Source organism: Engystomops pustulosus, chromosome 1 (assembly GCF_040894005.1).
Source record: "Engystomops pustulosus chromosome 1, aEngPut4.maternal, whole genome shotgun sequence".
NCBI classification, from domain to species: Eukaryota; Metazoa; Chordata; class Amphibia; order Anura; family Leptodactylidae; genus Engystomops; species Engystomops pustulosus.
In genome coordinates, this window is record NC_092411.1 from 4263416 (window position 1) to 4287142 (window position 23727).

Consider the following 23727-nt stretch of genomic DNA (forward strand, 5'->3'; position numbering starts at 1 on the left):
GCACTGCTGACCATGAATAATCACATTGGAGGCCTGAAGGAGGATGTTAACTTAGTCCGACAAGACCTTAGGAAGGCGAATGAGAGAGTCCATGCGGTGGAGGATAGAGTTAGTGATATTGAGGACCAAATGCCTCCCATTCACAAGGAACTGAAACGGTTATCTCACAACGTCTCTTTGCTCATTTCAAAATCTGATGATCTCGAGAACCGGCTTCGTCGGAATAACTTGAGGATTATTGGCATTCCGGAAAAGACAGAAGATAAAGACCCGGTGACCTTCATAGAAAATTGAATAAAGGAGAAGATGGGTCAAGAGGTGCTATCCCCATTATTTGCGGTTGAGAGGGCTCACAGGGTCCCATCCCGACCCTTACCACCAGGGGCTGCGCCAAGATCATTCATACTTCGGGTTTTACACTACAAAGACAGTGATACAATTTTGAGAGCTGCACGTGATCATCCGGATCTAACAATTAATGGAAGTAAGATATCATTCTACCCGGACTTTTCTGCCGAAGTCCAGAAGAGGCGGGTGAAATTTGTGGAGGTAAAACGTCGGCTGAGAGAATTGCAGATCCCGTATTCTATGCTCTACCCAGCCAGATTGAGAGTTGTGGCATTTGAAACTACCCATTTTTTCGATATTGCATCGGAAGCAGCAAAATGGCTGGACACTAATGAAAGACGACTTCGGGAGACGGTCCGCCTGGAACAGTGAGCGGTTATCTTGTTTTGTTTCTTCTAATGTTTTATTTGAGGTTGAAGTAGTGAGGTGACAAATCTGTTATGCAGACTTAAAGTTACTAAAAGCTAATATGATTGTTAATTACATTTAGGAGGGAAGGAGCTCCGCCATAGCTTCATTGGTTGTAGTAGTATATGATACATGTTCTCTATGGATATGTTGATCCTTATGTCTCAATATGTCAGGAGGGTACAGGAAAGCAAATGTATTGCCCTTGTCTTCCATACCTGAGAGAATGTCTTTTGTTGGGGTTCAGTTGGGAAGGCGGGGGGGAGTGGTTGGGATTGGGGGGAGGGTAGAGTCAGCTCCTTGCGGTAGTCAGCGAGGGGGGCCATATAAGGGCCCTTACCTTCATTGGAGGGAAATAAGGTGTGATGGCTAGACGGTTTAACGTCATTTCATGGAACACGAGAGGGTTGGGGGACGCTACTAAGCGTTTGGCAGTTTTTTCCACATTACAGCAGCATTCTCCAGCAATATTATGCCTAAGTGAAACGCATTTGACGAAAGATAATATACACTATTTACAGAAAAGGTGGATATCCCATAGTTATCATTCAACTTTTTCAACGCATGCAAGAGGGGTTAGTGTATTAGTCTCTTCCACAATCCCGTTTGAATGTTTCTCTTCTGTGATAGATGCGGAAGGAAGGTTTGTGTGTTTGCACTGTTCTATATTCAAGATCCCTCAAATACTGATCGCACTATATATCCCCCCTCCATTCACTTGTGAGGTCCTTAAGAAAATATTGGCGATTGTAAATGGGTTACCTCTGGTGCCGGTACGAATGGTGGGGGATTACAATATGGTCCTCTCACCTTATAAGGATAGAATGGGTAGGGTTACACCGGTGGGAACGGATGCCCCCACTGCCCTGGCCAGGGTCTTAGATGAGATTGGCTGGTATGACTACTGGAGGTCGACGCATATATATACCCGACAGTATTCATGTTTCTCCAGTTCTCACAACACACTATCAAGAGTAGACCTAGCTATTATCTCACCGCAAATGCATAGATATATCTCGGACGTAGAATACTTGCCACGCAGTGTGTCGGATCATTCACCAGTACTGGTTAAATTGGCTATCCCAGCTGAAGTGCCCAGACAAGTAGGTAGCTGGACAATAAATCCCTTCTGGATTCAGTTAGTGGATAAAGGGGATTTGTTTCGTTATGAAATAGAGTCGTTTTTTCTGAGAAACGAGGACTCCACTACAAATAGTTTAGTGTGGGATGCCATGAAAATGTACATTAGGGGAATATACAGACAACAGATAAATAGACTAAAGGAGCATACTTTAAAGGTGGCGGAGGATAAAAGATTTTTCTTAAAACAAAAGTATTTTGTCCAGGGAGAAGCGGTAGGCCGTCTGTTAGCAAATATAATTAATGATCAGAAAGGTCAGACACGGATTAAGGAGATACAGGCTTTGAATGGATCCGTGATCACAGGGGACAAGGAGATATTGGGGGCTTTTTATACATTGTATAAGGAGTTTTATAAATCCCAGCTCAGGTGTACTAAAACTGAGGTACTGGGATACTTAGAGAGCATAGAAATGTCTAAACTGACTCGGGAACAGGTGGAGGAAATGGACTCCCCACTGGAAGAGCTGGAGATAGCACTGGCATCCCTATCTAACAAGAAGGCCCCGGGGTTGGATGGCCTACCGGGGGAATTTTTTAAAAAACATAAGGATACTTTATTGCCCAGGCTGCTGAAAGTATTTGAGGAATCCAAGTCACATGCTGTCCTCCCACCGTCCATGTGTGAGGCAATAGTGGCTATGGTGCCAAAATCAGGAAAGGACCCACGTAATCTGGACTCATATCGCCCCAACCGATCTCCATGTTGTCGGTTGACACTAAGATCAGTTAATATCAGACGACTGTACTTAAACATCCAGGCTGAGGGGGGTGGAAGGTCTGGCAGGGCGGTTCTCTCACTTGACGCTGCCAAAGCCTTTGACAGTGTTGAGTGGGAATTCTTATGGGCCGTACTGCAGAAATTGGGTTTTGGGGCAACTTTTATAGAATGGGTCAAGCTGCTTTATTCCACACCGAAAGCAAGGATAAAGGTTAATGGGCTGGTTTCAGATTCATTTCAATTGGAAAGGGGAACGCGGCAGGGCTGCCCCCTCTCACCCTTCCTATTTGCATTGGCAATAGAGCCACTGGCGGCCCTACTTCAGTCTACCCCGGACCTACAGGGATTTAAGGCAGGAGTAAGGGAAGAAAGGGTTTCGCTTTATGCGGATGATCTCCTAATATATCTGGGTGACACTGATAGATCCCTAACGGGGGTCATGAACATTCTTAGAATCTTTGGTCAACACTCGGGATTCCATGTGAACTGGGATAAGTCAGTTTTACTTCCTTTGGATCCTATCCCTGGTGATCCCCAAACCTTAGGTCCCCTACAGGTGGCGTCCAAAATCAAATATCTGGGAGTAATGGTAACTAGTCAACCGAAGGATTACATAAAAGATAATTTAGAGCCTACTACTTCCCTACTAACGAACTACTTTCCCGTTCGTTAACTAGAGTTGAGACATGGTGCAAACTCCCTCTGTCTCCAGCAGGAAGAGGGAACTTGATTAAGATGGTCCTGATGCCGCAGTTTTTATATATCCTGCATAATTCTCCGGTATGGGTAACACTGTCCTATTTCCACAAAATACAAGGGTTGTTTCGTAAACTGATCTGGAAAGGCCAACAGGCACGTATCAGTTTGGACACGCTTCAGAGAAGCAAAACGGAAGGGGGCTTAGCGATTCCCAATCCCTCCTAGCCTCCCAAGTCCAGCACTTTGCAGGATGGGGTAAGATAGAGGAGATTAACACAGCGGGCAGTCTGATTAAAGAGTGGACGGGGTTTCCTACTCCTGTACATGCTCTGGAAGCTGAGTTTGGTGGAGGAATACTTAGTAGAAAACCGACTTTGATACTTATGGGGAAAGTGTGGCACAAGGTGAAAGAAATTCTGGGAACGGCTAAATTTACCCCTTATAGCCCTATATGGAGGAACCCGGCACTTCCAGAGATATTTCGTCTGGAAGGCTTTTCACCCTGGGAGGAAAAGGGGATCCTTACTATAGAGGATCTATGTACCGATGGTGTATGTAAGACATTTGAAGAGATTAGTACTGCTCATCAACTTCCACGCTCTTGGTTTTTCCAGTATTTACAACTGCGGCATGCATATGACACACAGAATAGGTTGACCCCAATTACAGTAGGTCCTTGTGGGGCTCTGAACAGGGCTTTGTTGTCCACTACTACTAAAGGGTTAATTTCCTTTTATAATACAGTATTATTGAACAAAGTGATTGATAACGTGCCAATGAAATGTCGGGCTAAGTGGGAAAGGGATATTGGACCTATTCCAGATGAACAGTGGTCTGATTGCCTGGAGGTTGTACCAACTCTGTCTTCAAGTGAGCCTTACAGGATGTCACATCTACTCATGCTACACAGAGCATACAGGTCGCCACTATTACTTTTTAAAATAGGGGTCCATGGGGACTCATCCTGTCCCAGATGCGGGATGGAAGAGGCTGGCATTCTTCACATGATGTGGGAGTGTGGGGAACTTGAGGAACTTTGGAAGGGGGTGCTGGAACTGTTGGGTAGAGTATATTCCGTTGCCATTCCAGCAACACCCCTCACGTGTTTGTTAGGGATTCTAGATGTGGATAATGTCTCGAGCCCCAACATCATTGGAATCCAGCGGGCTCTATACCAGGTGAGAAAGCTAATTGCTGCCCATTGGATTAAGGCAAGGCCTCCAGGGATAAGGGAATATAAGGATAGGGTTAACAATGTTATTAGACTTGAATATGGAGTATATTTGAAAAGGAACGCCATTGCTAAATTTGAGAAAATATGGGGGAAATGGATGGATGTACCAGGACTGCCATCACGATCATTGCTCCAACTCAGAGCGAGTTTGCAGTATCAACTGTCTTTGGCCACCTAAGTGGATAATTGGAAAAGAGTGCCTTGGGGCATATTAGCCCAGTCCTTGGGAGCTGACTCTGGGGTGGGGGAAAGGGGGGGGGGGGATGTTCTTGGTCATTGCAATTTATTCTAAAAACACAGATCTGATACGGTCAAAATGTTTTTTGCTTTGTGTACAACTTTATTTCAATTGAGTAAAGATGTCAATATACCATGTAATATTTGTACAACTTTTACATGTAACGTATTAGAGTGTCCAAATTGTGTTGCATGACCACTTGTTTTGTTCATGTTTTTTAAAAAATCTAAATAAAAATCATCTGAATTAAAAAAAAAATAAATTGTTTATATTTGTTCACTTCGCAGCTGGGAAATCGGAATGACATAATTAAAGGGAAGATTACATGCGCTGCATAAGGTACTGGCGCTACATTAATGCCTTAACGACTTGGCCCTTTCCTGTTTTTGTGTTTCCATTTTTTGCTCCCCACCTTCAAAAATTCATGACTTCATAACTTAAAATTCATAAGAGCTGTGTGAGGGCTGGTTTTCACTACCGCTTCTCCCTTCTCCGCTCCTCACAGCATCGCGCTGAGTGAGCGCGATATATAGAGGAGTGGAACCGGCGCTGCCACCGACTCTATAGATTCTAAAGGGGTGGACCAGAGCCGCTGGGTCTGATCAACATCAGCCCTCACAGGGGGTTGTTTTCCTCTGTAACTGAGGCTCTTATAAAAGCCCCAGTTGCAGGGGAAAACTTGTAAAAGTAAAAAAAAACCTGTGAAAATGACCCCCATATGTCTTATGGGGGGGACATATAAAATAAACAATTAAATAATATTCATAACAAATACGCTCGCATATTAAAAAAAAAACCCAACCACACTACAAAGAAAACGTTGTCATAGTCAGCCTGTTTGCCCGAGACTATACATATTATATATCGAAATGACCAAAACCATTTATAAAGTTATGGCCCTTAAACCGACGCTTAAGAAAATTGGCTAAAATGTCCCGATCACTAGAGACTTTTAAGGGGTTAAGGAAAAGGGGTGATTTTAAGTTTTATTTATTTGATTTTTTTTTTTATTTTAACCCTAGGGGGTCTGATCGCTCCTTACCATATACTGCAATGGTGAATTCCCTATGAAGTGAGAACAGTGTGCCGCCGGGCTGTATGGAGAGTGCTCAGCCCTTGAAACTTCTCCGCACTCCCACAACAGCCCCGTGATCCGTGGCGTCAGGTTCCCGTTTAAAAATGTGTTTTAAATTGCATGTGAAAAACTGACAACAGCCGAACAACCAGTGAGTTCCAGCCTGACAGCACTTACCTTATATACTCGAGTATAAGCCTAGTTTTTCAGCACAAAAAATGTGCTGAAAAACCCAAACTCGGCTTATACTCGAGTCAAAAAAATAAATATATCTAAACACACCTTTCCGGCGACCCCTGTATATCTTCTGTGCGATCTGTCCAGCAGTGGCGGCAGGCTATATACACTGGGGCAGGGTCTGGCAGGCTATATACACTGGGGCAGGGTCTGGCAGGCTATATACACTGGGGCAGGGTCTGGCAGGCTATATACACTGGGGCAGAGTCTGGAAGGCTATATACACTGGGGCAGCGGCGGCAGGCTATATACACTGGGGCAGGGGCTGGCAGGCTATATACACTGGGGCAGGGGCTGACAGGCTATATACACTGGGGCAGGGTCTGGCAGGCTATATACACTGGGGCAGGGGCTGGCAGGCTATATACACTGGGGCAGGGGCTGGCAGGCTATATACACTGGGGCAGGGGCTGGCAGGCTATATACACTGGGGCAGGGGCTGGCAGGCTATATACACTGGGGCAGGGGCTGGCTGGCTATATACACTGGGGCAGGGGCTGGCAGGCTATATACACTGGGGCAGGGGCTGGCTGGCTATATACACTGGGGCAGGGGCTGACAGGCTATATACACTGGGGCAGGGTCTGGCAGGCTATACACACTGGGGCAGGGGCTGGCTGGCTATATACACTGGGGCAGGGGCTGGCAGGCTATATACACTGGGGCAGGGGCTGGCTGGCTATATACACTGGGGCAGGGGCTGGCAGGCTATATACACTGGGGCAGGGGCTGGCTGGCTATATACACTGGGGCAGGGTCTGGCAGGCTATATACACTGGGGCAGGGGCTGGCAGGCTATATACACTGGGGCAGGGGCTGGCAGGCTATATACACTGGGGCAGGGGCTGGCAGGCTATATACACTGGGGCAGGGGCTGGCAGGCTATATACACTGGGGCAGGGGCTGGCAGGCTATATACACTGGGGCAGGGTCTGGCAGGCTATATACACTGGGGCAGAGTCTGGAAGGCTATATACACTGGGGCAGGGGCTGGCTGGCTATATACACTGGGGCAGGGGCTGGCTATATACACTGGGGCAGCGTCTGGCTGGCTATATACTGGGGAGGCTGTGACCAATGCATTTCCCACCCTCGGCTTATACTCGAGTGAATAGGTTTTCCCAGTATTTTGTGGTAAAATTAGGGGCCTCGGCTTATACTCGGGTCGGCTTATACTCAAGTATATACGGTACCTCCTGTGTGTGACCATAAGTGACACTGAACTTTCATCCTTGTCCTTCCAGAGAGAACGTCTGCGCTATTTACAGCTCACGGATCGTATTCTGTTTCTCCAATGTTTTTTTTTTGTCATTAAAAAATTATTACTGTAAAAAAACCCAAAGTACATAAACCAAAAGTAAGATTTATTAGATTTAAAAAAAAAAAAAAAAGATTATTTATTTAATTGTAAAATTTTTAAATGAATTTTAAATTAAAATCTACCACTACAAAATTAGTAAGCGGATGAATAAAACCTTACACATGTGGATGAAAAAAAGTTTACTTTTTGGGGGGGGAGGTTTGATACAAAGAAAATCAAAACAGAATGAAAACCAAGTCCTGTAAGGGTTAATGGGTGTTGTAGGGGGAGAAGGGGTTAAAAAAAAAAAGAAAAAATCTATCAAGGTTAAAAATCTGAACGTTACATAAATCTCACTTTGCCACCTCCAATATGGCGTCTCCGGCCGGGAACGTTCTCCGCTTATAGGTTGTTGTTCCGACCTTCCTATCATGGCGTCCGCTCGCCAGCCATGTCGTCATCACTGTGCGTCGGCTGCATGTTTCAATTGACAGCCGGGGCTGGCCGTAACGTCACGTGTCGGCGCCACTGGAGGGATCATTGCACACTGGTTGCAGGAGAAGCTCGGGAGACATGCTGAGGGCAGTGAGCCGGGCCGGGGGCGCCCTGCTGCGGGTGAGGAGGGGACATGGGGGGGCATATCATATAATGATCAATGGTGACCGGTGACCTGCCCTCTAAATACAGATACACAGTGTATATATATATTAGTCATGACTCGTTACTACATACATGCTGTATATGATCGGTGTCCTGTATACATATACTGTATCGATACATTTCCAGCTCTTGGAACCTTTCCCTCCGTGCTTTACACTGCTGCTCTGCTCATTCATATTATATATGTGTAGTATATATGTATCTCTTTAGTATATTTCTATTCCTTCTCCGCAGGGCTCCCAAATACATGGACCTAAAGCCTGGAATACGGAGGCGCGGCGTTGTTTATCATCTGGTCTCCCCATGAACACGGTGGTTTTGTTTGTCCCCCAGCAGGAGGCCTGGGTGGTGGAGCGTATGGGCCGCTTCCACCGCATCCTGGAGCCGGTAGGTGACTCTGATAACAGGGCTGTGACCTGCACATACACAATAGTGGAGTATAATCGAGGCAGTAGCCTGCGGCCTATAGCCTCCCATTCTATCCCCCATATTTTACCCCTGAAATTATTGTACATCTGTTTCTGCTCAATAAAACATGTACACAAGAGACATTCCAGGACATGGGAAGGACCTTCAAAGGTCCTGAAACCTCAGATTGAAAGCAGCAGAAGGGGCACATCCTCCATTGCCCAGGTTATCCATGGCCTTCTTCTAAAATCAACTTTTATGATTAGTAGCCAAAAGGGCTCCTGGAGGTGCTACCAGAGCACCTCTGTGCTGTAGCTTAACAGGCTGTTACACTGTACAGAAAGTAATGCTTAGCGAGAGGGGGAGATGCTCCTGCACAGTGGTAACGCCCTCCCAGAGCAGTTCCCCTTTTCCATTGTGTGAGATTACAGCTTCCAAAGCGATGGGTGAAGTGCCTAGGGAGCAACAGGAGAGGGGGAGACATACTCCTGCAATGTTACTAGAGCCCCTCCATGCTGCAACTTCACAGGCTGTTAAACTGTGCAGGAGCATTTCCCCCTTCCATTGTGTGAGATTACAGCAGACTAAGGGGGAAGTGCTGAGAGAGCAGTGGGGGTGACTGTGTAGCAGCCTGTGAAGCTACAGCATGGGAAGGCTTTGGGTCATTAACATAATTAAAAAGTTGGTTTTAGAAGGAAGGAGGGCATGGATAACAGATATAAGAAGATACCACAGTCCTGGGGACTGGATCTAGGAGTAATGTCCCTGGTTTATCAGGATGGATTATCATTGTAGATTTCCTCTGTGTTGTGAGTGGTCCATTCCTTGGCATGAATAAGAGTCTCTGCAGCAGGGGAATGGTGCAGCCCTTTAAAGAGAATCCGTCAGGCAAAATAACCCGCCTAAACTAAATATATTTTCATAAACTGCCATTAGAGAGCATTGCCTCTATCCCTTCATTGTCCCTCTACATGGCTGTAAACCTAAGCAATGAGGTCCTAAAGCTGTATGCAAATGACCTGTGAAATGTCCAATGAGTCATTAGCATATTCAAGCTGTCCACTCTATTCATGAGTGGGAGGCACAGCCACACCCCCAGTGCTTGACTGACAGCCTGTGTAATGGAGTGAGGCTGTATAATGATGTGCTTCCTGGTACAGGAACAGGGGTGACATCACTGCTTCTGACCATGTGACCATCCTCATTGACATGATAAAGAATAGATGATTTTATAATGATTAATGTATGAATTGACTAGATAAAGGCTGGGATGGGATCCTTCTGAGCTGCTCCAACAGGTAGAGGTGACAGGACTAGTGGCACAGACCTGATGACAGGTGCCCTTTAAGCCTTCCTTCCCTGTATCCTGTAAGCTCCGATCACATCTGATTCCTGAGAAATGTCTTATATTATCTGTTCTCTGTTTCAGGGCCTGAACATTCTCATTCCGTTCCTGGATCGTATCCGCTATGTGCAGAGTCTGAAGGAAATTGTAATCAACGTTCCTGAGCAGTCGGCTGTCACCCTGGGTGAGTGGCCAGGGCACATTGTTGGCATGTACTTACCTTGTGTCACATGTCTCTGGGTTTTAGAGCTTTTTTTTTTTCTTCCGGGCGTTGGGTTTCCGGAAAATCCTATCAAATAGTCTTTTGTTCATAGTAGCAGTTGTACACCCTGACCATAGGGATAAATCTCTGGTTACAGCTGTTATTGGCACCAGAACCGGACCTGCAGTATTCACTGGTCTCTAATGATATCAGACTGGTGATTGGTTGTGTCTCTCCTCTGTCCACAGACAATGTTACCTTACAGATAGATGGAGTGCTCTACCTGCGAGTCATGGACCCCTACAAGGTAAGTCCTCTCCTCCCTGCACATATTATTATTTAGTCTTGGGGCTCATGCACATGAATGCGTGTGAGCCCGCTGGTCACACTGTGCGCCCCCGCCGCCCGCCGGTCACACTGTGCGCCCCCGCCGCCCGCCGGTCACACTGTGCGCCCCCGCCGCCCGCCGGTCACACTGTGCGCCCCCGCCGCCCGCCGGTCACACTGTGCGCCCCCGCCGCCCGCCGGTCACACTGTGCGCCCCCGCCGCCCGCCGGTCACACTGTGCGCCCCCGCCGCCCGCCGGTCACACTGTGCGCCCCCGCCGCCCGCCGGTCACACTGTGCGCCCCCGCCGCCCGCCGGTCACACTGTGCGCCCCCGCCGGTCACACTGTGCGCCCCCGCCGGTCACACTGTGCGCCGCCCGCCGGTCACACTGTGCGCCCCCGCCGCCCGCCGGTCACACTGTGCGCCCCCGCCGCCCGCCGGTCACACTGTGCGCCCCCGCCGGTCACACTGTGCGCGCCCGCCGGTCACACTGTGCGCCCCCGCCGCCCGCCGGTCACACTGTGCGCCCCCGCCGCCCGCCGGTCACACTGTGCGCCCCCGCCGGTCACACTGTGCGCCCCCGCCGGTCACACTGTGCGCCCCCGCCGCCCGCCGGTCACACTGTGCGCCCCCGCCGCCCGCCGGTCACACTGTGCGCCCCCGCCGCCCGCCGGTCACACTGTGCGCCCCCGCCGCCCGCCGGTCACACTGTGCGCCCCCGGTATAGACCTCTATGGGGGCCGTGATAAAGCAGCAAATTGTGCGTCTGTATCACCCCCCCCCCCCCTTACCGTTGTGTGCACTTGGTCTGACTGGAAGCAAATTTCTTACAGACCTCATTTCACTTTCTCATTGTTTTCAAGATCTCTGTTTGCTGTCAATGAGTAGGATCATTGTTATATCCTGAGCCATAAAGTGCATCTAACCTTCCCGATGGCTTGTTACATTTGTATCCAGAATAGACAATCATGTGAGTTGTACGTCCCAAACTCCGGAGAGAGAATTGTGCTGCAGTCGTGTCAGACCACCGTGCAAATACATTGTAACAAACCATCAGATGTGTGAGCGAAACCATGTGAAGATGTCAAATAGATCTCAGACTGTAAGCTCTTGTGGTCAAGGCCTTTGCTCCTATAGTTCCATGATTATGTTATAAACAACAAAATAAGATAATACAGAGTAATATGTCCCCCATGTTATGTACAGCGCTGCGGAATATGATGGCGCTACAGAAATAAAGACTTACTGTTAGCACATTGTGAAGGGTGTAGTCCCAGCTCTATTATATAATATAAATCAGCGATACCTCATGCACCCGTTCATTTATTAACTCACCGCCCTTGTGTTCAGGCCAGTTACGGCGTGGAAGATCCGGAATACGCAGTCACGCAGCTGGCGCAGACCACAATGCGCTCCGAACTCGGGAAACTGACCTTAGACAAAGTCTTCAGGGTAAGTCTATGTTTTGTTACTTGTATCTGTCAGGATTAGTGTTCCCACTGTGTGTGTGAGGCTGTGGTATATGTCGGCGCCATTAGAAATAGAGACCTTTAAAATCACATTTATTCTGCAGCGGTGCCCTGACCACTGGTGCAAGCTGTACGGGGCATTGGGGCATGCTGCACTGGTAGTGATGTAGCTATAGGATTGCCCAGCATGGCGGTGCCCTGACCACTGGTGCCAGCTGTATGGGGCATTGGGGCATGCTGCACTGGTGGTGATGTAGCTATAGGATTGCCCAGCATGGCAGTGCTCTGACCACTGGTGCCAGCTGTATGGGGCATTGGGGCATGCTGCACTGGTAGTGATGTAGCTATAGGATTGCCCAGCATGGCGGTGCCCTGACCACTGGTGCCAGCTGTATGGGACATTGGGGCATGCTGCACTGGTAGTAATGTAGCTATAGGATTGCCCAGCATGGCGGTGCCCTGACCACTAGTGCCAGCTGTATGGGGTATTGGGGCATGCTGCACTGGTGGTGATGTAGTTATAGGATTGCCCAGCATGGCAGTGCCCTGACCACTAGTGCCAGCTGTATGGGGCATTGGGACATGCTGCACTGGTAGTGATGTAGCTATAGGATTGCCCAGCATGGCAGTGCCCTGACCACTGGTGCCAGCTGTATGGGGCATTGGGGCATGCTGCACTGGTAGTGATGTAGCTATAGGATTGCCCAGCCTGGCGGTGCCCTGACCACTGGTGCCAGCTTTATGGGGCATTGGGGCATGCTGCACTGGTGGTGATGTAGCTATAGGATTGCCCAGCATGGCGGTGCCCTGACCACTGGTGCCAGCTGTATGGGGCATTGGGGCATGCTGCACTGGTGGTGATGTAGCTATAGGATTGCCCAGCCTGGCGGTGCCCTGACCACTGGTGCCAGCTGTATGGGGCATTGGGGCATGCTGCACTGGTGGTGATGTAGCTATAGGATTGCCCAGCCTGGCGGTGCCCTGACCACTGGTGCCAGCTTTATGGGGCATTGGGGCATGCTGCACTGGTGGTGATGTAGCTATAGGATTGCCCAGCATGGCGGTGCCCTGACCACTGGTGCCAGCTGTATGCGGCATTGGGGCATGCTGCACTGGTAGTGATGTAGTTATAGGATTGCCCAGCCTGGCGGTGCCCTGACCACTGGTGCCAGCTTTATGGGGTATTGGGGCATGCTGCACTGGTAGTGATGTAGCTATAGGATTGCCCAGCATGGAGGTGCCCTGACCACTGGTGCCAGCTGTATGGGGCATTGGGGCATGCTGCACTGGTGGTGATGTAGCTATAGGATTGCCCAGCCTGGCGGTGCCCTGACCACTGGTGCCAGCTGTATGGGGTATTGGGGCATGCTGCACTGGTAGTGATGTAGCTATAGGATTGCCCAGCACGGCGGTGCCCTGACCACTAGTGCCAGCTGTATGGGGCATTGGGGCATGCTGCACTGGTGGTGATGTAGCTATAGGATTGCCCAGCATGGCGGTGCCCTGACCACTGGTGCCAGCTGTATGGGGCATTGGGGCATGCTGCACTGGTGGTGATGTAGCTATAGGATTGCCCAGCATGGCGGTGCCCTGACCACTGGTGCCAGCTGTATGGGGCATTGGGGCATGCTGCACTGGTGGTGATGTAGCTATAGGATTGCCCAGCATGGCGGTGCCCTGACCACTGGTGCCAGCTGTATGGGGTATTGGGGCATGCTGCACTGGTAGTGATGTAGCTATAGGATTGCCCAGCACGGCGGTGCCCTGACCACTAGTGCCAGCTGTATGGGGCATTGGGGCATGCTGCACCGATAGTGATGTAGCTATAGGATTGCCCAGCATGGCGGTGCCCTGACCACTGGTGCCAGCTGTATGGGGCATTGGGGCATGCTGCACTGGTGGTGATGTAGCTATAGGATTGCCCAGCATGGCGGTGCCCTGACCACTGGTGCCAGCTGTATGGGGCATTGGGGCATGCTGCACTGGTGGTGATGTAGCTATAGGATTGCCCAGCACGGCGGTGCCCTGACCACTAGTGCCAGCTGTATGGGGCATTGGGACATGCTGCACTGGTAGTGATGTAGCTATAGGATTGCCAAGCATGGTGGTGCCCTGACCACTGGTACCAGCTGTATGGGGTATTGGGGCATGCTACACTGGTAGTGATGTAGCTATATGATTGCCCAGCATGGCGGTGCCCTGACCACTAGTGCCAGCTGTATGGGGCATTGGGGCATGCTGCAGTGGTAGTGATGTAGCTATAGGATTGCCCAGCCTGGCGGTGCCCTGACCACTGGTGCCAGCTGTATGGGGTATTGGGGCATGCTGCACTGGTAGTGATGTAGCTATAGGATTGCCCAGCACGGCGGTGCCCTGACCACTAGTGCCAGCTGTATGGGGCATTGGGGCATGCTGCACCGATAGTGATGTAGCTATAGGATTGCCCAGCATGGCGGTGCCCTGACCACTGGTGCCAGCTGTATGGGGCATTGGGGCATGCTGCACTGGTGGTGATGTAGCTATAGGATTGCCCAGCATGGCGGTGCCCTGACCACTGGTGCCAGCTGTATGGGGCATTGGGGCATGCTGCACTGCTGGTGATGTAGCTATAGGATTGCCCAGCATGGCGGTGCCCTGACCACTGGTGCCAGCTGTATGGGGTATTGGGGCATGCTGCACTGATAGTGATATAGCTATAGGATTGCCCAGCACGGCGGTGCCCTGACCACTAGTGCCAGCTGTATGGGGCATTGGGACATGCTACACTGGTAGTGATGTAGCTATAGGATTGCCCAGCATGGCGGTGCCCTGACCACTGGTGCCAGCTGTATGGGGCATTGGGGCATGCTGCACTGGTAGTGATGTAGCTATATGATTGCCCAGCATGGCGGTGCCCTGACCACTAGTGCCAGCTGTATGGGGCATTGGGGCATGCTGCACTGGTAGTGATGTAGCTATAGGATTGCCCAGCATGGCAGTGCCCTGACCACTGGTACCGGCTGTATGGGGTATTGGGGCATGCTGCACTGGTGGTGATGTAGCTATAGGATTGCCCAGCATGGCAGTGCCCTGACCACTGGTGCCAGCTGTATGGGGCATTGGGGCATGCTGCACTGGTAGTGATGTAGCTATAGGATTGCCCAGCATGGCGGTGCCCTGACCACTGGTGCCAGCTGTATGGGGCATTGGGGCATGCTGCACTGGTGGTGATGTAGCTATAGGATTGCCCAGCATGGCGGTGCCCTGACCACTGGTGCCAGCTGTATGGGGCATTGGGGCATGCTGCACTGGTGGTGATGTAGCTATAGGATTGCCCAGCACGGCGGTGCCCTGACCACTGGTGCCAGCTGTATGGGGTATTGGGGCATGCTGCACTGGTAGTGATGTAGCTATAGGATTGCCCAGCCTGGCGGTACCCTGACCACTGGTGCCAGCTGTATGGGGCATTGGGTCTTGCTGCACTGTTAGTGATGTAGCTATAGGATTGCCCAGCATGGCGGTGCCCTGACCACTGGTGCCAGCTGTATGGGGCATTGGGGCATGCTGCACTGGTGGTGATGTAGCTATAGGATTGCCCAGCATGGCGGTGCCCTGACCACTGGTGCCAGCTGTATGGGGCATTGGGTCTTGCTGCACTGGTAGTGATGTAGCTATAGGATTGCCCAGCATGGCGGTGCCCTGACCACTGGTGCCAGCTGTATGCGGCATTGGGGCATGCTGCACTGGTGGTGATGTAGCTATAGGATTGCCCAGCATGGCGGTGCCCTGACCACTGGTGCCAGCTGTATGGGGCATTGGGGCATGCTGCACTGGTGGTGATGTAGCTATAGCATTGCCCAGCATGGCGGTGCCCTGACCACTGGTACCAGCTGTATGGGGTATTGGGGCATGCTGCACTGGTGGTGATGTAGCTATAGGATTGCCCAGCATGGCGGTGCCCTGACCACTGGTGCCAGCTGTATGGGGTATTGGGGCATGCTGCACTGGTGGTGATGTAGCTATAGGATTGCCCAGCATAGCAGTGCCCTGACCACTGGTGCCAGCTGTATGGGGTATTGGGGCATGCTGCACTGGTAGTGATGTAGCTATAGGATTGCCAAGCCTGGCGGTGCCCTGACCACTGGTGGCAGCTGTATGGGGTATTGGGGCATGCTGCACTGGTGGTGATGTAGCTATAGGATTGCCCAGCATGGCGGTGCCCTGACCACTGGTGCCAGCTGTATGGGGCATTGGGGCATGCTGCACTGGTAGTGATGTAGCTATAGGATTGCCCAGCATGGCGGTGCCCTGACCACTGGTACCAGCTGTATGGGGCATTGGGGCATGCTGCACTGGTAGTGATGTAGCTATAGGATTGCCCAGCATGGCGGTGCCCTGACCACTGGTGCCAGCTGTATGGGGTATTGGGGCATGCTGCACTGGTGGTGATGTAGCTATAGGATTGCCCAGCATGGCGGTGCCCTGACCACTGGTGCCAGCTGTATGGGGCATTGGGGCATGCTGCACTGGTAGTGATGTAGCTATAGGATTGCCCAGCCTGGCGGTGCCCTGACCACTGGTGCCAGCTGTATGGGGTATTGGGGCATGCTGCACTGGTAGTGATGTAGCTATAGGATTGCCCAGCACGGCGGTGCCCTGACCACTGGTGCCAGCTGTATGGGGTATTGGGGCATGCTGCACTGGTAGTGATGTAGCTATAGGATTGCCCAGCATGGCAGTGCCCTGACCACTAGTGCCAGCTGTATGGGGCATGCTGCACTGGTAGTGATGTAGCTATAGGATTGCCCAGCATGGCGGTGCCCTGACCACTGGTACCAGCTGTATGGGGCATTGGGGCATGCTGCACTGGTAGTGATGTAGCTATAGGATTGCCCAGCATGGCAGTGCCCTGACCACTGGTACCAGCTGTATGGGGCATGCTGCACTGGTAGTGATGTAGCTATAGGATTGCCCAGCATGGCGGTGCCCTGACCACTGGTACCAGCTGTATGGGGGATTGGGGCATGCTGCACTGGTAGTGATGTAGCTATAGGATTGCCCAGCCTGGCGGTGCCCTGACCACTGGTGCCAGCTGTATGGGGCATTGGGGCATGCTGCACTGGTAGTGATGAAGCTATAGGATTGCCCAGCATGGCGGTGCCCTGACCACTGGTGCCAGCTGTATGGGGCATTGGGGCATGCTGCACTGGTAGTGATGTAGCTATAGGATTGCCCAGCCTGGCGGTGCCCTGACCACTGGTGCCAGCTGTATGGGGCATTGGGGCATGCTGCACTGGTGGTGATGTAGCTATAGGATTGCCCAGCATGGCGGTGCCCTGACCACTGGTGCCAGCTGTATGGGGTATTGGGGCATGCTGCACTGGTAGTGATGTAGCTATAGGATTGCCCAGCATGGCGGTGCCCTGACCACTGGTACCAGCTGTATGGGGCATTGGGGCATGCTGCACTGGTGGTGATGTAGCTATAGGATTGCCCAGCATGGCGGTGCCCTGACCACTGGTGCCAGCTGTATGGGGTATTGGGGCATGCTGCACTGGTAGTGATGTAGCTATAGGATTGCCCAGCATGGCGGTGCCCTGACCACTGGTACCAGCTGTATGGGGCATTGGGGCATGCTGCACTGGTAGTGATGTAGCTATAGGATTGGTGAGGATAGCAGATGTCAAACCCTTCCTAACCATAAAGTAATTCCGAATTCTGCAACTCCTACACTTCTAGCAAAACCTCTGAATAAGGACATGATGGCAGCTATAAGGTTATACTCGCTGTGCGCCCAGCAGCTGTTTCTCTCTGTTATCAGCATGTTATGCCGACAGATAATCTGCTAAAAATATCTGGTCAGTCTTGTTCTCATCCATCAGGCAGATGTCCATCCGCAGCCATATAGTCTTAGTCCTGTTCTCCACCCCAATCACTAGACACCTGAGCGGATATTGAAGACCTGGGATCAAAATGTTTATATTTTTGTTTTCTTTTGGCCAAAAATCTTTCCAGTCCTTTATTTTCTCTCTTGTGTGACGCACCTGACATCAGCCCTATAACCTCACGTGTGTTTTCTGTGCTCCTCAGGAGAGGGAATCGCTAAACTCCAGTATTGTGGACGCTATAAACCAGGCCTCCGACTACTGGGGGATCAAGTGTCTGCGGTACGAAATTAAGGACATCCACGTGCCGCCCAAAGTCCGGGAAGCCATGCAGATGCAGGTAGGTTGTTACTGCTCGTTCTGTAAGGGGTTTGTGTCCGGCTGCGCTCACATGTTACATCCGTTTCTAGACGCAATCTCATCGGAACAGGGAGGGGCGTGGCCAGATCGTAATATAAGTTTCGGTAACGAGCACCAGATGTTTTGTATGTAAACAAAGCAAAAGATGTGCAGCTGCTTATGGAACACATGCCGTTCAGTTGGATCGGTCCAAGCCGCGCCTCATTCCGCTTGGATTGCGTTCCATTCTTGTGCCCCAGGTCCCCCCCCCCCTTCCTTAGGATATAGATGCTGTGGCCGTCTCGCTATTTTTGCGCTGCTGCCCCTCCAGCCACCTGTTAGTACAGCCGCAGACCCAACCCACTGCCTTACCCTTTCATTCTCAGGATTCGGACCCCCACCAGTCATAAAGCGATCGCAGGTTCTAGCAATGTGCTGTCCTGTTTATCTGGACCCCTGACACATTTATATTTACTTAAAGGGAACCCGTCACCACATTTTTCTCAAATACAGCTAGTGGCAGGTTCCTCTAGAGCCCTAGTAACTATCTGAAAATTTTTTTTTAGCTAAAAATAGTTTCCCTCAGATCCCCATAAAATCAGAGTTATCCATAGATACCAGGCAGGTTTATCTTTGCAATACAGGAATTGTCCTGGGTGATGGAGCCGCATCTGTTTCTGTAATTCCTGTGCGGGGCTGTCTGGCCGTGGCGCCCGATAAACCGTGGCGCCCGATAAACCGTGGCGCCCGATAAACCGTGGCGCCCAATAAACCGTGGCGCCCGATAAACCGTGGCGCCCGATAAACCGTGGCAGAAAAATACCTGTATAAAACTCCTGGAACCTCTGTCACTTCTCATGTTTGGTTAAATCGCATTTTCCTGCTGCTTCAGTGTCTGCGTTGAGCACCGGGTCCTGCTCTAAAGAGAAACTGACACTGTCGGGCAAATGTGACTCTTCTCACCTTTATTTTTAAATGAGATGAGTAAAGTTTGGAGGCTGCAGAGGGATGTCGCTTCAGAAGCCCCATATTTATATAGTTTTCCGAAATAATTTGTCTCCCTGTGTTGTATAAAAATGTTAAACTGTAATAAAAAATGTATTTAAAAAAAAAAAAGCCCCTATCTTCTATAGCACCTACAAACATGCTGCTGCTGTAAAAGATAAAGGATCTCATCTTTAAGATCACATCAGGCTTATGGTTCTGTGAGCTACAGAACTGGAGATACAGGGAGCTAAAGACATAGTGGGAAATGGGAGCTACGGATACAGATCCAGTTCCCACTTATTTTTTTAACTGCCTTTATGTTCAGTTCTGTAGATTAAATAACCATCATCCTAATAAATCCCTTTGTCATCCAATCCCTTGATGGACATTTGTCTCTTTTTTTTTTAACTGTATAAACTATGTAGTAAGATTTGAATGGTTCTTGTCTTTAGTATGACACCAGCAGCATGTTTCTAGGTGCTATGGAACAGAAGATAAGAGCTTCTGAAGTGACATTACCGCTGCAACCACTAAACTTGACTCATCTCATGAGAAAATGAGGTGAGAAGAGTCACATTTGCCGGACTTTGGTGGAGATTTTTCTGGAGGTAAATGGATGAGATTTCACATAACAGAGAGAATTCTAGAAAGGACATTTCATCCACCTCCCGAGGGGAAAACCCTGGTGACTGGTTCTGTTTGAGCTCCCTCTAGTGGAGACAGGAGGCAGCTATGTTTTTATACTCCCTCTGCAGGGTATTTGAAGTTCTGTATAAGAAAGACTACAGCTCCACAGTAAGAGTGTAAAGATGGGACCTGTCCGCGTGTGGTGCGTGATCGCTGTCTGGATGTTTCCTCAGGTTGAGGCCGAGCGCAGGAAGAGGGCGATGGTGTTGGAATCGGAAGGGACCAGGGAATCTGCGATCAATGTGGCCGAGGGAGAAAAACAAGCCCAGATTTTGGCGTCTGAGGCAGAGCGAGCGGAACAGATCAACCAGGCTGCAGGTAAGTTACTGGGGGTAAGTTCTCTATAACACATTGATATCACTAGGAGCAGACACATCAACCTTAATATACTGAGATCTTATTGGTTGGAGCCTGAGGCTGCACTACTGAAGGAGTCATAGTCCGTATGGGACATGTAAGGACCTGATCCCTGCTGTCATGTGCGGCAGTCTGGAGACCCTTGATCATTGGGGGTCCCTGTGGTGGAAATCCCCTTCTACTGTTTAACTGGGTCGCCTGTCGCCAGGTTTTACCCCACTGATCTAGCAGCTCCTCAAAAAAAAAAAATCTAAGGGCTATAGAACAGAAGAGGAGATTCTCCCTCTGCAGAATCTGAACTTGACTCATCTCAGGTAAAATCTGACTCGTCTCTGCTTATTGTCACATGACTTTGTAGATTTCTTTTATAGGTAAACGGGTAAGATATCACATAAAAGAGGGAAATCTAGCGTGATAAAGCCTGCTGACAGGTTCCCTTTTATTACTTGCTGCTTGTTAAACCACTTATATGTGGGTGATATTTGTAGACTGGAAAGGAAATGAGATGTCAGTGTTTTCCCTTTTTGTTTCTATATAATTTTAGGTGAAGCAAATGCAATTCTAGCCAAAGCCAAGGCCCGGGGCGAGGCGATACGTCTGGTGGCGGACGCCCTCACTCAGCAGGTAACTGGTCTACACCTGACCTCGGAGTCCAGCGCAGTCATTTTTCAGATCTTAAATGCAGAAAAACCTTTTGCACATGAATGTGCAGTGATATGTGATGCAATGAATCCCTGCTGGTGATTGTCCAGCAGACAGGGATTCCATGCATCGCATATCACGGTGATGCAAGGAGTCCTGTCCATCTATAGATCTCAGCGCATACAGTCGTGTCCTTGTGCAGGGACCTCATGCAGACAAACATATGCTATGCCCGGGCCGCTATGCTGGTATAGCATACAGCCGGCTGGAGAAGGGGAGGAGTCAGCTCTCCTCACCTGTCCCCTCTCCATAGGGAGACGTGCAGATACACTGTATTTATGGCAAAAGATAGAACATGCTTTTTTTTTTTGTGGTTGATGGTAACATACGTGCGCTGACTGTACCGTACTGCGCACAATGCCATATGCTTGTACGGATAGCATACGGCCGCCATACTCTGCTTCCTTACATCCCTCATCCCCCCACCCTTTTGCAGGATATAGCATCGGGGGGGGGGGGGGGGGTCCTCTGCTCTTCTGCTCTTCTCTTCTCTATGGCTGACATAGTGACGTGCCTTATGTACTGAGGCCTATTAGTACACGAGGCGATCACTAAAATAGCTGAAACTGACAGGCGTGGTTGTTCTGTGAGTCATGGACCTGCTGCATCCTTCGCAGAGCTGGGGATTGATGCATGGAGTCCCCTTCTCACCACTGTGGTTCCATAATGAAATTATGTTGGTTTGTTTTTATCCTCTGGCCACAACCAGAGTGTTATTCTTCACATTACCTGGTGCTAGTTTGCTGCCATGTTTCCCCAACGAACCAACCAATGTACATCCCCTTTAATTTGCTACATGTGTGTAAAATGAATCACAATTGAATCCTGAAGAAGCTCCAATAATTAGATTCTAACAACCCATCCTGATAAACCAGGAACATTACCCATAGATCCAGGCACCGGGACTGTGGTATCTTCTTATGTGTTATCCATGGCCTCCTTCTAATATCAACTTTTATAATTATGCTAATGATCCTGAAGGGCTCTTGTGGGTTTTTCCAAATCCCCCTCCTTGTTGCAACTTGACAGGCTGTTACAATGAGGAAATCATGTCTTCCCCTGCTCTCTCCTTCCTCCCTCTGCCTATGTAATCTAGCAACAGCAGGAAGTGCGGGGTGAGTGGAGGCCTGAGCTGCTCATTGTAACAGCCTATGAAGCTACAGCACAGAGGCGCTGGTATTGCCCCCTTCTGACTCATTAGACTAATTATAAAAGTTGATATTAGAAGGAAGGAGACCATGGACAACAAATATAAGAAGTTTACCACGGCCTGAGACCTGAGTAATGTCGGTGGTTTATCAGTATGGTATTTGATTTTTATTTTTGTGTCCCCTTAGCACGGCAATGCTGCGGCATCGCTCTCTATAGCGGAACAGTACGTTAACGCCTTCTCCAAACTGGCGAAAGAATCTAACACCATACTCCTGCCCTCAAACACGGGAGACATCAGCAGCATGGTGACCCAGGTCTGTATACTGCCATAGCACGTCTAGAACTACAACTCCCAGCATGCACTGATGACTGGAGACATGATCATAGGGTAACATTTCTGTCCTTCCTGTGTACAGGCTATGGGAATTTACAGCACAGTGACCAAAAACATGCAAAACAGCCCCTCAGCAAAAGCGCCAGCCGCTGGCAAATTCACAGAGACGGAGGAGATGAAGCAGATGTCCTGACGGGGGCGCTATAGACCCGCTGCACCAGAGGTCGCTGCTCAATATTAGGAGATTTTGTATTTTACGTATGATTTGTCACATAATATATGATTTCAAAGAAACCTGTGTCCCCGTATTTATTCGTAGTTGTATGCGACACATTTCACAATCTGTTACACGCAGAAAGATTCCAGGGGCAGGTAGGGTTAGATTATCTACTGCACATATACAGTTCTGGTTTCTCCTTTATCTATGGAAGATAAAGAGATTTTTATGTGCTAGCTGCATTGGGTGTATTCACTGGTACTCCATAAGGGCTCTGGGTGGTGTTACCAGTGCCCCTCCATGCTGCAGCATCACAGGCTGTTGCACTTTCCCCTTCTTTCTTCCTGCTGTAATATCAAACAGTGTAAGGCTACATTCATCTTGCCCTATGGGGGATGTATATACAGTCGATATACGTCCCCCTTAGATGGCAATGGGCGCACCGCGCCTAACGGGAGTGGTACGGAGCCGCACGTGTCCTATCTTTCTCCGAAATACGGCGCCGTATATTCCTATGGAGAGGGGCGGGGGTGAGTGGCGCTTTCTCCCTCCTCCTCTCCCTGGCACTGCCGCGTGCCCACCGTGCTATGGCAGTGTGAATGTAGCCTAAGAGGGAAATTGATCCTGGACAGTATAACAGCCTGTGAAGCTAAACAATACTGAAAAATAAATAAATAATAAAAATCCTACACACGATGGGTAGCCCCGCCTCCCAAATGTCCAGATCCATTAATATATAAAAATGGCTATTTCTGTTGGTGAACCCCGTACTGGAAAATTTCGGCCAAATGTCCGAAATGCCACTCTTTTGCTATTTTGCGTTGCACAAAATTTTTAATAAAAAGCCAAAATCCAAGAGGTCACACAGTCCCCAAAATGGTTTCAACGTAAATGTCACCACATTCTGCAAAAGATAACACATCACACAGCTCCATGCAACGGCGTTTGAAATGTCGCTGGTTTATCAGGAAGGATTGTGATTGGAGGTTTCCTATGTACAGGGTATTCCCAATGCTTCCATGTGAAGGGCTCATTCACTATGGGCCGAGCAGTTTGGTGCTTAAAGAGGAGCAACGTGCACTGCAGCTTCTCTCCTCCTCCCTGCACCGCACACTGCAGCTTCTCCTCTCCTCCTCCCTGCACCGCACACTGCAGCTTCTCTCCTCCTCCCTGCACCGCACACTGCAGCTTCTCCTCTCCTCCTCCCTGCACCGCACACTGCAGCTTCTCCTCTCCTCCTCCCTGCACCGCACACTGCAGCTTCTCCTCTCCTCCT

General features: G+C 49.9%; 1 protein-coding gene across 1 annotated transcript; it reads left to right on the forward strand.

Moving 5' to 3' along the window:
* The first annotated feature begins 7858 nt into the window (after window positions 1–7858).
* On the forward strand, window positions 7859–22528 carry STOML2 (stomatin like 2). Its single transcript, XM_072132786.1, has 10 exons — window positions 7859–8015; window positions 8295–8447; window positions 9898–9997; window positions 10264–10322; window positions 11694–11795; window positions 17882–18016; window positions 19863–20007; window positions 20591–20670; window positions 22086–22214; window positions 22317–22528. The coding sequence occupies exons 1-10, from the start codon at window positions 7974–7976 to the stop codon at window positions 22425–22427; spliced, it is 1056 nt and encodes a 351-aa protein (XP_071988887.1). The 5' UTR covers window positions 7859–7973; the 3' UTR covers window positions 22428–22528.
* Window positions 22529–23727: the final 1199 nt, after the last annotated feature.

Coding starts and splice junctions, on each gene's coding strand:
- STOML2 (XM_072132786.1), top strand. CDS start 7,974: ATGCTGAGGGCAGTGAGCCGGGCCGGGGGCGCCCTGCTGCGG. Junction 8,448..9,897: donor TCCACCGCATCCTGGAGCCG/GTAGGTGACTCT, acceptor TCTCTGTTTCAG/GGCCTGAACATTCTCATTCC. Junction 20,671..22,085: donor CGGACGCCCTCACTCAGCAG/GTAACTGGTCTA, acceptor GTGTCCCCTTAG/CACGGCAATGCTGCGGCATC.